The 19317-nt window shown below is 34.6% G+C and overlaps 1 protein-coding gene across 2 annotated transcripts in view; it reads right to left on the reverse strand.

Moving 5' to 3' along the window:
• LOC120632134 (syntaxin-23-like) overlaps positions 1-19317 on the reverse strand; it is a 104076-nt gene that overhangs the window by 26014 nt on the left and 58745 nt on the right. The window contains exon 1 of one of the 2 annotated variants that reach the window (XM_039901946.1): positions 7306-7371. The exons of the other annotated variant lie outside the window; for it this stretch is intronic. Coding sequence (XP_039757880.1) covers positions 7306-7371 — 66 coding nt within the window. Of the gene's footprint in view, positions 1-7305; positions 7372-19317 lie in introns of those variants that run through there. 2 annotated transcript variants of the gene reach the window in all.

The raw sequence follows: 19317 nt of genomic DNA on the forward strand, positions 1-19317 counted from the left end.
GCATAAGTCGATAAAGTTGTATAAACGTGGAGGTAATGGATTTTGTTAATGGACGAGTACATTATTGAATGATAAATGATTATCGGATATTAAAAGTTATGATATTGTCAACCAAAGGTTACAAAGTTATTTATAATACCTGTGAACTTCGCTCAAACTTGGTTTTTGACATGCTGCCGTAAAATGATCGTGTCAAACAGATTATATTAGAACATACTTTGGTTTGATAATATAAGGAAATATAAAAAAAATAATCAAAATAACAAAATACCAAGAAATAAATATTTTTTACAACATTTTTTAATTGGTGCTGAGTGATATGTAAAAATTACTAAGTATATACTTTGTATACCGTTCCATTTTATTTCCATATTTATTGCTTTTAGCAAAGAAAGCACCTAGTAATTATCTAAGCTATATATCTAGCTATATATCTAAGCTATATATAACTTGTTAGTGGGTGGGTTTGCGTTATCTAAGTTATAAGAAGTTAATGGTTGAGGTCCTCCTGGCACTACACCATCAACTCAATTCAGATTTATCATCTTCATCCGCTAATTTCCTTCGACTGGAAACATGCCCCCTTATAGAAGGTAAGCCATCAGACCATCCACGCTACTCCAATGCGTGTTGGCGGGATTTGATAATTATAATCAAAAGTCACTGTTTGTAATAAACGGGATTTACGGCTAATCGTACTGTTTGAGGAATAGAGGTGATCAATTTCCAAACTCTAGTATTGTACTGTGCATTTCTTCACAGGATAACCAAATGCTTTGGCTCGACACAGGACTCGAATCCTGGAACTCGTCATTCGGAGTCGAACATACTAACAACTAGACCAACGTGGTAATTATAAAACCAGGGCACCGAATAGCGAATACTTATTTAACGTATATGAGATGACCATGCACAATGTATCAATGCCGTAAAAGTTTTATAGGTACTTTTATAGAAGTCGTAGAGGAACATCAAAGATTTATTGAAACAATAAGTAAGATATATACGTGGTTTTATTCTAATAAAATAAGAAGAATTATCATACAACTATTCCGTAATATATAAAAAAAATATAGTTTAAGAAAGCAGGTGTGCATCTTTTTGAGGCTCTTTAGCAGTTCCATTATTCACCTTCTTTATGTTTTTGCCGGGTCTTTATGGGGCCACCCATCCATAAAAAGTATGATTTTTCAAATAATCTTCACTTATTTCAAAGTTTTGATTGAACATCGATGGTAATATCTACCGATCAATCTGCATACTTCTGAATCGAACACCCGATTTTTTAAAATCAGAATCCACAGATACGATGTAAGTAATATATTTTGATAGAAAACTGGCGTACGCCCAAGCCAATACGCCTTTTAACGTGCTGGACACTGGATATTTCGCGTCGCGTGAATTATCTTGCAGTGCGACCGTCGCAGCGTTTAATGAGTGTATAGATATATACCAAGTATGGCACTCATAAATTTATTCCAAAATTACTAAGTAAGTGATATATTTTGACGGAGAACTGGCGTACGCCAAAGCCAATACACCTTTAAACGTGCTGGACACGAGATAATTCGCGTCGCATGAATTATCTTGACGCTTATTATCGAATCATAAGACGCTGCGACAAGATAATTCATGCATTCATTCATTTATCAACACTGCAAACTCTCGGGTATTCATACATTTATCAATACTCCGCAAAAATTCGCACGACGCGATTTGTCCCGTGGCCAGCATGTGACGGCGAACAATTTTCCTTTTTAGATGATTAAATACCGTTTCCCGTAGTGTTTCGCCGTAGCAGGTACCGGCGTAGTATCGTAGAACTCTACGGTGAGTATAGCCGCATTCCGCTTAGCTTGCTGTACATATTTAAACATACCGGAATAAAAATAACTGCAGGAAAATATTTGCACTAGGCTGACCTCCTTAGACTCCACATAACTGACCTTTTTAAGAATTTTTAGGTTCAACAATACTTGCTTATTCACATTTATTCCCCATTTCCACGGAATTTTAATAATGGAATTTAACATTAGATATACGAAACTACAACGGAGAGTAATGTGTTTACCGCTATGCTATGATTTCCGTTTCCGTTCAATACAAATGGGTCTGCAATCGGTTACGTTACCTACCAAATAAATCCTGTACTGTCGCAACTTCGACTTCACTTTCTGACTTCTATTTGGTTCGCAACTATAAGTCTGACTACTGTGATATAGTTTCAGAGAGTTCGGTTTTGTACGATCAACACTTTCAGCTCTATCAACAAATGTTCCATCTTCATTTTGCCTGGGCTACAGAAGAGTAATCTCTTTCAGAATCGATGTATTTATTTACTTGCTTGATGATGACGATGATGTTGGTCACGGCATTTCACTCACGTACAATTTGTAATTTGTAATGTATAAAAACTACACACCACTTATATTACACATAAAAAAAACCTTTTCAGAGGTATTTTAATGAGACAAATTTTAAAGCAGATTTCAAAAATAAGAATCTTCATTCAATCTTTTTTTCATTGTTAAATGGTGGTTAATATTAGCGTTGAAAGGTAAAGTTTAAATAAAATCCTTTCTTAGAGGACAATCCTCCAAAGAAACCGAATTTTAATGTTCCTTACTTTGAAAAACTTCATGATGATTATGAAGCGAAAATTATAATCGAATATCATTAATAAGTCAAGGAGGTTTCCGGTTTGTTAACATAACTTCATGAGCAAGTAAAAATTAGTTGATTGAGATAGTTTGTATGCCGTCGAGACTTGCTTGGATTCTTCTGGCCGTAGAGCTTGTCTGATCAAACGAGGGTTATATTTCCAAACTAATCTGAGGCAAAACTTTTAGATGGTATCGAGTTCAGAATATTTTTTAAGAACAAGTTCTAAGCGGTTTCGGTAAACAAACTCATATTAATTTTGTTGAATTAAGGAGGTACCGACAGAATATTTTAATGTAAATTAGCAAATCTATTTCGTTATTATAGCCAACCAACCCTGAAACCCTGGAAAGACAGTAAGGTAGACTAAGGGAAGAATCCCTTAGTCTACCTTACTGTCTTTCCAGGCATAGGAGTATCCATACCATCTTTAAGTAATTTTTTATCTGTTGCAGAGTTAGTTTATAGTAGTGCTATCCTTTTCTTACTCTTCCCTATCGATAAGGATGGCTCTACTTATTTTATTTTTTTTAAAGATTTTTGATTAGATTGTTTATGAACTTTGGGCATAAGTCACGCTGCGCACTGTCCCAAACCAAACGCTTTATGGCAGTCGAATAGTTCAGTTTTTATTCTGCTTATTTACTAATCAACTTCCCAGACGTTTGAATGAAGCTAAGTCCAGGATATAAATTCAAAATTCAAAATTTATTTATTCATGTAGGCCTATCACAGGCACTTATATTAAAAACTATGACATATTTTGAATTAAAAAATAAAAATCAAGTATGGGGATCAATTGCAAATCTTGAGTGTCTCAATAAGTAAGATAAAAATATTCAGGGCCTGGAGTCTCGAGGGATTGCATTTTTTCGAGCATTCTTCGTCAGCAAGCTATACTTTCCTTTTATTGAATTTTAGGTACCGGCAGACTCTCTGAATTAAAAAAAACATTTTGATGAAGGCGCCTGTCTCGCTTTAGGTACAAAACGGCGGTAGATTAGATTTATTACCAAATATAAACGGTGTTCAGTACATATTTACTTATTCCCTACCTATTAATGCTTTATTAAAAAATAATATTACCCCAGTAGCTATAACTACACGCGAGTTTATCTTAAATTGAATTTCAATATTCAAGATTTAGTTTGTTATGATTATAGTTTGTAAATAGTTCATCGAAGAATAATATTGATAATATACTAAACTTGATAATCAAGTTCAGTTTAGATAACTCCGAGTAGGAGGTTAGTCGTATCACAATAATGAGCGGATGTGGTGTTGCGAAAAAGTGGACCTTTTAGGAATTTATTTACAGTTTGGTTTAATTTTCGTTTTATTAGGCTAATTAGGTGCATCGGTCTAATGTTTAGCGTTGTTAATTAACCAATCAAGAGGTCTCGTTTCACAGACAGCAGAAAAGAAAATTAAGCCATTGATCCCGGATGCTATTGTTATCATTATTAATCTTCGAACCCCACGAAACCGAATCAGAGCAGCGTGGGAGTTCAAAGTCTACCCGCTAATCCCAAAATCCTCTTATGTAAGAGGAAAAGGCTTTTCACAAGCTTCATTGGCATATAGTTTTCCAATACAAGTTTGCCTTGATTGAAATCTCATCTGGTGGTTATTGGTGCTGCAATCCTAAATTATAGTGGGCTATAGGGCTAAGATAGTTGTATTAAACTCATAACCCTATAATTGGCTTCTATGCGACATTGTACTGGAACGCTACGTCACTTTGCGGCACGTCTTTGGCGGTAGGGTAACTAACCACGGCCAAAGTCTCCAAACAAACCTAATATAGCTCTTCTAGGGATCGAACGCTGGACTTCCGACGTATAAGATACACAGCGCTCACCACTTCGCTAGGGAGGTCATCAATACAAGGTCGTAATATATTTAACATCACAAAAACATACTATGATAGTATTCCTAAGATGCTCTAGAGGTACAGGCTTGATTCAAGAATTTCAATACAAATTACGTATGAATAAAACATTTCCTCCAGCTCTATTAGCATTGTTAAACAAAAAGTGCTATCGTACCGTTTTCACATATAAAAGAACAAGTAAAAATTTACGACATAATAAAGAAATACGATGCATATTGAGATCTCCAGTAGCGCCCCTTGTGATGCGATTGGGTTTCCAGATAAGAAACCTAAACTTTGGGGTGAAGTCTCTAAACCAAACGACGATAGAATTATGGTTCCAACCTTTTTATAGTGATAATTGACGGACCATGCAGATGACCCTAATGATGGTACCTAATTCGAAACCCATCGCCTACAACAAGAGCAACACTTTGCACGTCAAGAAAAGTTCCGCCCTGTGGCCATTAATCTGAAGCCTAGGTGTCAAGCATCATGTATTTGTCACTACACCGGAAACCACACCCTTTTGACTTCCACACAGCATTGTACCAATGCTGCTTAGCGGCCGAAATAAATAAATGGCGGTAGTTTTCCGGACGAGCTCTGTCGCAAAAGCTCTCCGTACACGAAACGCAGAATGTTATTTAGAATTTTTCATTGCACTTGCTCGTAACGAGAACCTGTTTATGATGACCCGATTAAGTTTGCACCTCACTGCAAGTTATATGTATGAAGATCAGCCAGGTTTTTTTTTAACCAATATAGGGGTTTTATGAAGGCATTGCGATAAATACATAAATGTTTTTACCGTCTTCATAATTATGATAAATTAACGTTTAATTTTATCACATTATTTGCAATTCATAACTAGTTATATTTTAAATATGTTTATAATAAAATGAAAATATTCCCGTTTATATATTTTTAATATAGCAGCGAACGATGCTGGCTGTATTTCAGTTTACCTTAGCGCGCGAGAAAAGTCATTTTCTAAGAAAAAAGTTCATCTGGTTTTTTTCCCCTCAAGTGTGATGAAAATCGTCATATCTTTCTCTATCTTTTAGCTCATGCGCCTAATAGATTTACAATCGATAAAAAAAAAAACATAAATAGCAAGCAAACGCGCAAGCGGACTGCGATGGTTTCTTGCTTAAAGGGTGCTGTTAATACATGTTGTCGGGGACTAAAAAATACACAGTCTGTGTAGAGCCTAAACGCTCGCTTTAGTAAATAACACATGCATTTTTAAACATTCGTCTGAAATTCAGTTTTAAAATTTTGTATTCGGAAATGCTTTTTTGGCTACAATAAGCACAACACAACCTTTTTTATAATTTGCTTTTCTTTTAATTTGCCTTCCACGTTAAAACTAGAAAAGCTAACTAGATGAAGTCGCATAGTTATAAAAATTTTTAATTCAAAGGAAACTTCATTATTTTACTAAAATATGGAAAAGGTACATTTTGAATTGTATTGAAGTCTTTTGTACGATGGATGAATATTTTTGCTTCATTTAGTTTTCCACGAATTTCCTACAAATTTACCTACCTACTAAAGGTAGCAGTAGTTTAGATAGGCGTCTATTGGATCAGCAGATTTGAATCTATTCTATCGATTCAAAATCTTTTTAAATTCAGCAGCATTTAAGCAGTCCTTAAAATCCATGGAGGTTCTGGTGACTAAGTGTAATATCTATCGATACATGTACTGATTTTTCAATTGGAAAAAGCACCTCGATTTTCTCATGGTACAATTACCTGTCTATGCCTGAAATAGAGCAATTTACGGACGAATAATAAGGAGTATTTCAGACTGTTTTTTTTTCTTTTCAACTAAATAAGACCCTCAATTGCTATTTCAGACACCTAGGTGCTTTCTCTAAATTGTTTACTTAATAAATTTGTACTTCATTTTAAACTTATGTTATTGTCAACTTTAACTAATTTTAATTCGCACCAAAACAATACCGCAAGGTGTTGTTCTATTTTTAAACTTTTTAAAAGAATGTCGTCGCATTCATTTAGCCTTCAAAAAAATATAAATATCGTGTGCCTAATTTATGTTTACGTGTGTACTTGAAAACATCGCTAGCACGTAAAACTGCTCAGCAATTTCTATTAAGGCAAGGCCAAACCGCGGTGTCAATCTTTCGTCCTTTAGCGGAGTTAAAGTTATCTACCACCAATCACAAGAAGAGTGCGTTAGTACAAGAACATAGTGATTGGTCGCACGCTGGACGCAAACTTGTACGTCAATAAAGAAGCAAACTTCCGTGCTACGACTGCTAGCAACTGGGATCCCCAACTCATCTGCCCAGTGTGGTGATTATGGAATATGGTATGGGCTTTAGTCCAGCAATTGAGAGCTCGTTTGGGAAAGTAATACCGCCATGCTTATTTCTTCCGCTCTGCAGCATTGCTATGTTTCGTTCTGAAAGGCGTGGTTGCTAACTTGCCAGTGTAATTCAAGCACATGAGAAATAATAATCCCTTTGCCTCAGGTTGAAGGACATATTATGGCGGGGCTTTGTAGTTCGTGGTGTTTCACGCCCCGTGAAGTATAGCTCTGTTTATGGGCGACGGTATTCCACCCACTACAAGTTTGGTCCGTCAATTATTCCTATAGAAAAAATATGACGTGTTGGAAACTGCTGACGTGTACACGCAGGAAAGAGCTGACTGAGACTGAGCTGACGTTTGGATTTCTTAAATAATGTTTCAATTTCTCAACAAATGGAACAAAGCTTTATTATTTACTTGTATACTTACCGAGGTTGCATTGGGCTCAGGAGGCTCGTGGTGGTAAGTGGAGAGATGACGTATGGGACCCGCCATGCCGCACTGCATACATCACTTTAATCACTCCACTCGAAAAATGTCATTTCAACTTGGTACTAACAGCGTTCATACCTAGAGTCCGTAGCACCACCATTTTTTTTTTGGTATATCGACACTGTTATAGAATCTTAGGAAAAGGATGTTTGTGGATTAAAGATATTCAACAAATCGTTACGTTATGGTATCCCTGAATTTTTGAATGTCTGCGTGTTTGTTAGAAGAACATCACGCCAAATCTACTGGACCCGTTTGAAAATTGTTTACAGCGTATTAAACCTATTTTAAATTTTTGTCAAATTTTATATTACCATATATGTCTTAACCGATTTTAATAGATGGCGCTTCATATAAAAAATGCTAGCAACGTTTGTAAATTTTGTACAGATAACCATGAATATTTTTAGGACGGGGTGAATATTAATACAATATATGGCTTGGTTAGATGATGGGATATTCTTCAAATATAGTGCGGTCGTATTAATAAATGCCGTGTGATGGTGGCAGATCAGAATACAGCTGTCACTACCCCTTTTCTTCCCGTGGATGTCGTAAGAAGCAATTAAGAGAATAATATTATAATACACAAGTTATTTTTAAATTAAAAAAAAAAGACTTCAACATACGCTCAGGAACTAAAAAGAAATTAAAAATTGCTACTTTGGGTTACATTATTGTTGATTTTTTAATAACAGCTCGACCAATTTCGATGAAATATAAATGGGACAACCTGGAAACTATGCCGTTTAAAACAAAAGATTTTTTCAAATCGGTTCAGGCGTCTTCGAGTAATCGGGTAACATACATAAAGAAAAAAGATTCCGACGAATTTAGAACCTCCTCCTTTTTGAAGTCGTAAGAAATGTCGTAAGAAGCAACTAAGAGAATAATATTACAGTAAAAGGGCAGCAGCGCGCGTCCTCTGTGCTACTACTAACATCTCCTGAGATGACCAACCCGTCTTGCCCCACGTAGTTATTATCCCTCTTGTTGGGAAAGGCCTTTAGACCAGCAGTGGACTGTTATATGCTATTGATGGAATTGTAATAAAATAAATATTAAAAATATATACTACGACAATACACACATCGTCATTTAGCCTCAAAGAAAGCATAGCTTGTGTTATGAGTAAGAAGATTATGATTATTATTACTGATGAATATTTTTATATTCAAATTCAATATTTCTTTATTCATGTAGGCCTATCACAGGCTCTTATGAAGCGTTCATACATATAATATGTTTACATAATTGTAACGGGATAGTGATAACTTCGTTCGCCAACTTAAACCAAAAGCTACGAGGGTTCCAAACGCGCCCTGGTCTAAGAAGAGCCCACAACAAACTTAGCCGGGTATTTTTTTTTTGTTATCACCATCTCACAATAAATTTTTATTAAGCTATGAAGTTAGAGCAATTCACACCAAAGCTTTTTATCGTTTAAGTAATCCTTAACGTTATAATAGGATTTTTCTGTAAGCTTACTTTTTATATAAACTTTGAACTTATTGAGAGTAATATGAATAGCATACATAAATACTTATAATATACAAATAAACACCCAAACACTGAGAGACACACAATAATATTTCCAGTTGTGGGAATTCAGCCCACAACAGCCTTGGGCGCAGAAAGCAGAGTTGCTGGCTGCTGCCCACTGCGCCAATCAGCCGTCCAATTTCAACTACCTTTTTTAGATCCCTGAGAATATAATGTGTCATGTTAACTTTAAATGATACTTCATAGGAATGTTTCTAAATAGAGGTATGATTAAGACGTAATAGCTGCGTCAAAAGCAAATCGATGCTGTGCGTATAAAATATTACTATGTTGAATGCGACTGCAGTGTACTAAAGTGGAACTGGTGGGTGGGCTATACAAATAGATCCTACAGCCTCTGTGCTTGGAGAATATTAATGCGTTCGGTGTTTTGTTGGCGTGCCCCAACACAGTGGCGCATATATGGGAAATTTGCTGAATTGAGTCGGTTTCCACGAAACAATGGGCATCATTAGAGATTTGAATTGTCGAGAAGAGATATTATGTTTGTCCTCAGTGTCTATATATGCTTATATGTACTGCATTCTAGAAGAAAGAAGCAAGAATAGTTCATGATCGCGGAGGCAAGAAAAAGTATTAAGGACGAGTAGTAGTGGCTGAGCCGCAGGCGAGGACTTCGATAATGCAAGTTAATCCGCGGAGACATTTGATTTAATCAAAAAATTAAAAAAGAAAAAATATTTTTAAAACAAATTTGGTAATAAATATTCCATAGCCAATTTGGTTTCTGTTTTTGGCACAGTAAAATCAAAATCCACAACACTGTTATCACTGTAACTCATTTTGAATTTGATTTTAATCTTGTATGTTATTCTAACAAAGTTTCTACTCTTTAGAGTATACAAACATTAAGTTACCTAGTGACAGTCCTTGGAAGACCAGGATTTTGTTCAAGTTAAAGTTTTGTTTATACCCATTCCGTAAATGGGATATTTTGCATATTCTTTATTCGAATGTACTTTGAAAATTTCCAATAACGCATTTATTCTTGTTGAATGTTTACCTTCATGTACAATAGAGTACCTTTAGCTATATTAGTATGTATATCTGTAGCACTGCTCAAGATTGGTTTACAGATTAGCATATGTCGTGTATTATAATTACCTCACAACGCTGGAAAGAGTAACATCACAGTAATAATAAAATATAATTAATAATCTAGCAAAGCACGAAACAATCGTGAAAGATATGGACAAAAATATGGTTAAGAAATGAAAACCACTGTAAGTTGTGAGATTAAAAACTAAAAGTTTAATAGATGATGTATAAAAGGCTACATAAAAACTTCATTAGGGGTACGAAGCTTTTAAAAAGTTGGACAGTGGTACTCGTAGGTGATGTTTAATAGATAATAGCAAAATTCCTTGGTGGTATATTGGTGAATATCTCTAAAATTCTAGAAGCAAAAGCCTCCTAGTATAGGATTGTCGAAGGGGTTATAAACTCTATCTTTCTGTGGAAGAAAAGGCCGGTGTCTATCTGAACGGCATAATCATACTGACGTTCCTGATGAATGCGAAAAAATATCAAAATAAAAATAAAAAACATATCTTTGAAGTAATGCTTAAAAGAAAATAAGGTATCTTTGAAATAATTAATAAGTTGATAATGATTAATATTGCATTGAGCTTATATAGTAACATATTAAATCATTGATGCAAAGTATCGGTATTTTATCTTTATAGAAGCAAGAGAAAAAAACAGGTAGAAAGAAAGATGCACAGTGTAGCTGTGTCGCTCAGGTAGGTACCGACAGCGAACGAAAAAAATATTCGTTCGCTGGGTACTCACCTACTAATAATTCATAAGAGAAAAAAGACCTTCGTATAGGTTGGTAGGTATTTTTAAGAGTACCAGTCTGAACATACTTCCTATTATTTGAACTTTTTCTTCTTCTTTTTATATATTGGCACAAAGACAAAAAGCTGTCTATAAAGCCACCAACCTACATTTACTTTTTCCTTGACATCCACGTGCGATGAAAATGTACATTCCAATTTGTATTGCGTTTTATATATTGTATTGAATATGTTAGATGACACGAGCCGTCTTGTTTTACTTGTATTTTGTTGTTTTGTGATATCTAAGGGCTAAGCCCATTCAGCTAAATAAAGAAAAAAATATTTTTTTCTTTATTTAGCCTCAAAATTCACGACACAGATTTTCTACTTACACAGAGCGCCTACTTATTATAATACAAAAACGTATTTTATTATAAAAAGTTTTTAATGTCATACAGGATTAGGTCCCAGGATAAAACCCCATAAAATAGTTATCCATTATCGTCTAATACACAAAAACCAATTTCATAGGTTTAAATGAAAGTTAATTTTCTGAAATTTAAAAAGAAAATAAAAGAAATACGGAATAATCACTGTGTACAGGAAAATAATTACCCTCCAACGGGAAACAAGTTATATAGTACGGAGCGACAACGTAAGGCCGACACGCGCTAGATCGCTTTTACAACAGCATTTGAAGAAATGTAAAAGTAATCTAAGTGAAATAATAAGCGCTATCAGAATGACTATCAAACAATAACTCAAAATAATATGATTTCCTTTCATTTTATATTTAATGTTTTAATGAGTAATGTAATCGAAAGAGTCTGCTGAAGCTTGAAATTGAATTCGCGTCGAAACATTATTATAATTATTCAAAGTCCCAATAAGTGTAATTAATTTAAAGTTCTCGCCTAAAATGATTATTTCGTTTATGAAAAATTAGCATTTTTACGCTAGACGATTTCAATTCGTTACTCAGTGAATTGAAAACCAGTTTTAAAACCGAAATGAAGACAAACAGGGGTTCTTTAGGATTGATCAATATTTAAATACAGGTTGTACTAGATTTTATTTTATTAATGTACTTGTAAAACTTATAATTTACATTGAGCATTAAGTACGTAGGTACCCACAGCCACACGGTAAATTTCATGTTATAGTCCAATGGAGATTTTATACCTACCACGTAGTTTAACAAGAGCTCGTATAACAAATAACCTAAAACAAAGTTTAATACCACAACTTCGTGTATTGAGCTTCGTTTGAATGTAGTCAATAACCAAACTGTTTCACTAATACCGTGTTTTTTGAAGCGCGCAGATAAAACGTTGGAACTCTTTCAATGCTGGGTTTGTATAGTATTTGACTAACGTACGGTAGTGGAAACTGCGACTTTAAAGTACTATTGGACTAAAATTAATCTTATAAATAATAATAAGCCAAGGAATTAGCGTCTTAATTTGACTTGGTTAGACCATGTAACCTCTTTTGCACCAAATAGGCTGTGTAAAAAAAACTCGTGAAATGGTTGCCTTATTAGTTAACTGATGTGCATAGAAGCATGAGGTGCTATAGAAGACGCGTTGAGGCTTGCTATGCTTTGATAAGTAGTTAGAGAAATGAAAATATCTTTTACGGGATTATGAGGTGTGAAAAGTGGATCATCTACGATAACACCAGAACAAGCGGTGCTTACACAGTGAAAAGTTATTGATAATTTTAAGGTGGTTCCTAAATGGTGTGATATAGCTTTTTAAGGATTCTGTGATCAGAAGACATCTATTAAGTGAACTTTGAATACTGATGGCAAACACTCAGGGGAATGGCCTCGACTAATCAATAGATCTTCGCCATTATTGCGACATTATAACGCAATGCCTCACAAATGCTCAAACAACTATTTTAATATTACAAAACCTTCAGTTAACAGCATTAAGTGCAGGCGCTAGACCTAGTACTAACCGATTCCCATTTTTTTTCCACAATTATGCCTAGGTATAATTGAAAAAAGTGTCCTGAGGATACGGTACTAAATATTGTTCATTGCCTTTGTAAATTCCACATTCCTTAGTTCTCTTGCAAAGGCATAAGTGATCGAGAAAATGTAGAGATAACCAGAGTTATTAATTAGATTATATAAATGTATTTTCTTGAAAAATGTATGAAAGTTTCAAAGCTTTTACAAATTTAGAAACTCGGGCAAACTTTTTATACCTTTCATACTAATACAAGTAAGTTGCTGACGACCTGAAGAAAAAAAGATAGGATGGACATAAAAGCTTAACGAAAAAACGTCTATTCACTTGTAGGCAGTGTAAAAGTTTATTATTAGTATCTATAATATTTTAACTAGTTTACTATCAGAATTAAATAGTTTAATTATAAATTTAATTTTAAACCAGTTTATGGAAATAATTTCAGAATTAATAGCTCTGTAATTACTATTTTCACCTGATTTCATACTCATTGTAATATTTTGAAAAACGATTAATTCAAATCACTTTACATTTTGATAAAATAAATGCTAGACTTAAATAAACAAAAGGTTAATCTGTAGTTCTTATGTGTAATTCAGCGTTTAATAGATTGCAAATATTTAATTAAGTAACTCATTTCAAACAGTCCCTTCCGACGAAAGGATCATAGGAACTTAATAGTAACCTATTACTGAGATACGCTGAAGACGCTATTAAAAGTTAAATATACGTTATATTTGACAAATTGTTTCTGGATTATTAATGACGAGGATCATCCTGTTATCCTTGTACCTACTTTTGAGATCAAATCTTGGGTAATCTTGGTAAATTTCTTAATTTAAACATTTAAAAATTTGGTAAAAATATTGAAAGTCATTTATAAATTCATGAAGTGATACATACAATTGAATGAAATTAAGCCTTTAAAAAGAAATTCAAGTATGAAAAACAAAGTTTGTATGATAAAAAAATAACGAAATATTAAACGCGTCACATCTATGGTTCGTATTTACACGTTACGGGTGAACTACGCGTGCCATGTGCGTGCCTCGTGCCGAAGCGCGTGTCTTATAAGACGTTTGGCGTGCCGCGTACCGACGTCGCGGCAACCAGCGCCCGACTGCCGCAGACCGGCCCGCCCGCCCGCGCACTCGCCGTAATGATTGACAAAATACTTTACCTGTGTTTTCTTTCAGAAAACATCGTGAACAGGTGGCGGGAAACGTTACGAAAAGATAATCGGAGGAACATAGCACCTTATGTTCTCGGCTTACCTTATAATAACTTTGCGTAATAAGATCCCGCGTTCTTTTTTGTTTTCATTTGATATGCCGCATCGATTGGCGTTTTATTCAGGTCTCCCGTGATTTAATTTTAGTACCAGTATTTTACACACGCAATCCCAGTTATTTTAATAAAAGATGTATATTGCGCAAAGTTACAGCAGTGAAAAGGGTGTTTCACGCAGCACGGCCTGAAAAGGGCTGTGCCCCGGCCGGTTTAACAGTCAATATTTTATTGTATAGAAGCAGGCGTTACTTTGATGAAGTCAATATTTTTGCATAGGTGGGATATGTGGCGCACGTACCCAGTTAAATCGAAGGTAAAACTAATATGAATTTCCGACCTAATTACTCGTAATGGATTTTGAAAGTAAAGAGTTACTTGTACAAAATTTTTTTTAAAAATATTATTTAAGTAATACGTAAAACCCACGGAGCTTCTTTAAGGTTAATGTAGAAAATATAAATCTGGCAATAGAATTTAAAAAAATGTAACGTGACAAAAGATTCTGTAAAATAGGCATTCTAGAAAAACCTTATTTGTATTATTATATTTTTTGCATTTGTATACTTTTCAATGCGATATTTTTGAAAACCAACAACTTGACTGTAAAAGATAGTTAGGTGCCCATTGAAATGCCACCGCTACCTGTTGAAAGTCTAAACAAATAGAGTTCTAACTATAGGAACATCTGTGGCGCGCCATAATTGTAGGTCAGCAATTTGTAAAGAATCTCAACTTTTCTCGAGGTATTCATTTGTAAATTTGCGACTAACCTTTTTTATTAACAAGTGCAAGATTATCTTAATTTTCACTTAAGGACCCAACGAGTTTTGTGTACATACCTGTTAAATTTGTCTTCTACGGTTTTCAAAAAAGTTAAAGACCTGTTTGAATACACCTTAACTCGCCACGAGAAACAATTTCCACTCTAATTTACTATCGAAAAACCAGTGAATTGCATTTTCCGAAATCCAGCTAATTCATTATAGATGTCAGATAGGAGGCTTCGGCCGTGGAAATAATTATAAATTCCCAAATTGCCCCTGTCGGGACTCGAACCTAGGACCTTCTACTTTAAAGAAAGTGTATAATTCTAAAAAACCTATTGCTATTCTTTTTTATTAATCTATCTAACTAGTGTAAGTAGAATATTACTAGAATCTGCAATTAGCAGAAGTTTAAAGAGCATTCATCTTGATGCGGCTCAGTGGCACTTGACTTGAAGGTTTGAAACCGTATATCACCCCTCGGCAATCGTCGTGCACCAACGAATTGAGTACCTTGCAATGATCTATTTCGTTGCTCACCCTGAAACATTTTCGTTACATTCTCTATTCGTTTTTCAATGACCACGCGGGAATGATCTGAACAGTAATTAGTTTAGTTATAAGTTTTATTGTAACATTTTTTATACAACGTGTAACCGAATTTAAATGACTGTTCAGGCTGCATAAGGATATTTTATAAGGAAAAATATTAAATTAAAAGAAGCATATTTATTTTTCCATACAAAATAATTCTAAACGTTCGAAGTATTTACGAATGTCAATACAACCCTATTGAAGATAAAAAATCGACGCGCGCATAGTACCTACGTTGTGGCAGGAGCCAGTTAATTTTAATTTTGCATGTGAGGGCTGTATCCGATTTCTTTCAGTAAGAACTATGGCAGAGATAAGTCTTAGATAGAGTAAATAATGAACCTGTAAAGCATGTGAAGTAATATATCGGTTTTCATTTTCAAATTATAAAAAAAAAATACAATATTTTATTAAATTAATTACTTTAAAAAATAGTATAAAGCATAATACGTTATATCCTACTGGGCTCGAGCTCTTTTTAAATAAGTGGCAATAAGTTAACGAGACTTTCGGTGATTCTATACCTGGCTGTTACCGCGGCAAAATAATTACATAGTTTGGCCATTCATAGCGACAATGCTGCTAGTATCTGAGGCATTTCGCTTCACTGCGGTAGTTTACAAGACCTTTTAAATTTTATTTAGTTTTATTTTAGTACATAAGTTATTTTAGGTTATTTTTGTTTACAAATATGAATTAACGAATACACTTTTATTGTACACCAAAGAAAAAAGTAGATTCATTGATTTATGTTTGTGTAAAATTAAGAAAGCTGGCGAACAGAAATACTGAGTGGAAGTGTTATACAAAGTGAGCGACTGTAAAATCCGATGAATGAATAAAGTGCTCCAAAAATAAAGGCTTGTTATCCCCTTGCTACTTTAGCTAAAGTTAGTACTTAGGTTAGGTTAGAATATAAATACTGTTTTGCCACTTGGTGTTGAGGTTTTATTGGTGTATTAATAGTAGACGTTTTCAAGGTTTGCAGTCGCTACAATACATTTGCTCACTTAGTATTTTAGTAAGCCATGTTCAGTAATTATGGTATATTATGTGGTGTTCACTGCCCATTCAAATGTCCATTTTGAAATGAAAGTACCCGATGAATTTTAATAACAATCTGTATACTTGTTGCTAAGACATAACATACGAATAGCCGATAGTCTTGGCGATTATCACTCACACCTGATAATAATAGTTACCAAGTACGGCAATTTTGGACGGAGTTTAGTAACGAGGCGTAGTACGTGATGTATCTAAAACATTTGTTTACAGATGAACACGTGGCCTACTAATGAAAAGTTCATCATCAACATCATAATTGACGGCCGAGTGGCGCAGTGGGTAGCAACTTGGGTAGAAAATTTTTGTGTGATGGACATGAATGTTTTTCAGTGTCTGGGTGCTTATCTGTATATTATAAGTATTTATGTGTATTATATTCATAAAAAAAAATATTCACCAGCTATCTTAGTACCCATAACACAAGCTACGCTTACTTTGGGGCTAGATGGCGATGTACACACATCGCCATCTAGCCCCAATTGTCGTAGTATATTTATTTATTTTATTTATTTATTTATTATAATCATATAAACCCATTACCGCTTTTACAGGTAACGGGTCTCCTCCCACAATGAGAAGGGTTTATAAAAAGTTCATCGTGACTTATTATCCTCACTTTGTCGCATAGCAGTGCGTACCGGGGTTAGAACTTGGGTCGCAGGCAGTGAGACCGAGACCTAACCACTAGTCTATCAGCGCTTATTTTTATTTAATGATCTACTTAGGTAATTTCGGCGTTCAAACCGATGTTGTTTTGCGTAAAATCAAATTTTAAAGAAATAAATACATATAATAATAATAGTATATGGATAAATTAAAGAAGCAACCCCATATATAAATACAAAACTTGCGAAGCGGTGATAGCGAGTGTGTAAGACTTCAACTTCACTTTCGGGGGGCCGAGTTGGAAACCCAGGACATAACTCTAAATTTTATGTATTATGTGCGTATTAAGCTTGCCGCAATGGGCCAGAGTGTCTTAACCGGCCTCCGGTAATGGATTGATATGATGATGGCAAAACTTGATCCAAATCTTTAGTTTCGAAATACTCGACTTAGAATTGTATATTTATTTATAACTAGCTGACCATCGCGACTTCGTCCGCGAATGAGTCAACTTCAAAACATAGTCGTATGTTGTCGCGGACTGAAATGAAGAATTATTAAAATCGGTTAAAATTTAACGGCGGTATGAAGTAAAATTGATAAAAATATTCATCCCATTTCCCAGAGTAAACTTATTGTTTATCGGGATAAAAATTATCCTGTATGTAATATGTTGACCCGGAATATAAACTACAACTAGGTACACCAAATTTTGTTTAAATCCGTTCAGTTTTCACGAAAATTAAATAAACATCTGTTTTGGACTCGGTATCGTTTATAGAGCATTCCACAGTCAAAATTTTCAAAATATATTAAATGCACAGAAATCGTCCAGTTACAGTTTTATTATAAGTATAGATTATTAGTAGATTAATATAAATATAAGATTTGCTCGTTGTTTAAACATAATAAATATAACTAGACTAGACTAGATAATATAACTATTAGAGAGATAGATAAGTACAACAATGCTATTGCGCTCCTCTAGGATTTGTATGTAGTCGCAGTTTTGTGGGCGTGTGGTAATTTAGTTCTGTAAACAAACGCATTCAAAGTGCTGCAATTTGCATGACCCCCGGGGTCACTCCGGATTATGAGCATCCAGATTGTTTAGCCGTAGTCGTAGCTAACAACACCCGGCGCATAAATGTTTTAGCCGCTGCAAGCTGATAACCATAAATAGCAGAGTTATCCTTTGGTCGTTTTTGTGAAATTACCTCTAAAATGAACGTAAAGCTCATTTGCTTTTGACTGCTGATTGGCGCAGTGGTCAGCGACCTTTCTTTCTGATCCAAAGGCCGAGTGGTTCGATTCCCACAACTTGAAAATGTTTGTGTGATGAACATGAATGTATTTTTGTATACCTACTTATTCTATTATTCTTAAGTATCAGTCATCTTAGTAACCATAACTCTGTACTCTACAAATCGGTCTATGTTTGTATTGTCGTAGTATATTTTTTTTTATTTCCGTGACAAGCAGACAAATGTCTCATCATCTTTATAAACCCACTACCGGCCCACTATACCGCACGGGTCTCCTCTCAGAGTGAGGCCTTGGTCCACCATACTAAGTTCGGATTGACTTTTAAAAAACTTATAAACTCTTGTTATGAAATTATAAAGGGGAATCAAAGTTTTATCTAATCAGATTTGGGTCCGGTCGAAGTTTTAAGAACTAGGCTATCGTCTATCATCGCTTTTATTAGACTGCCACCGTTTTTATAAGGCATTCACCCCTTGCTGTAAGTTAAATCTGATCGGTAGGTGATTTATAGTTATTTTTATTTTACTAGCTGTTTTTTTTTTTGGTTTTTCAAATATCCGCGGTAAAAGGTAGTTTGCTCGAGAAATAAGTCTCTAGGATGCTATCTATTTCTAGCCATTATTACCTAAGCAAAGCTTCACACCTGAACTGATTACCGCAAATTTTGTATCCTGGAAACGGACAAAACATCATAAAAACGAACGGTTCCTGAACGATTTAAAGAAATTATTGAACCACGGACGACCGACGTCATCACGGTCAGTAAAAATAAACGTCTAACGATGACAAAGATTCTATTACATGTTTTAATATACATTTTGGTACATAAATAACTGGATTTAAAATAAATTTAATGCAGATGCCTTTAAAACAGACAAAGATAATTATTCCCGAGGGGCCGAGGAAATAAAATTTTTTTTTAGTAAAAGGTAACTTTAATTGTCTTACAAAACCAACATAACTAGTAGGCAAAGTTGATCGTTTATAACGAAGAAAGCAGCCAATTGGTATAATATCGGAATTGCTCAGCATTGCTTATCG

Source organism: Pararge aegeria, chromosome 2 (assembly GCF_905163445.1).
Source record: "Pararge aegeria chromosome 2, ilParAegt1.1, whole genome shotgun sequence".
Lineage (NCBI taxonomy): Eukaryota > Metazoa > Arthropoda > Insecta > Lepidoptera > Nymphalidae > Pararge > Pararge aegeria.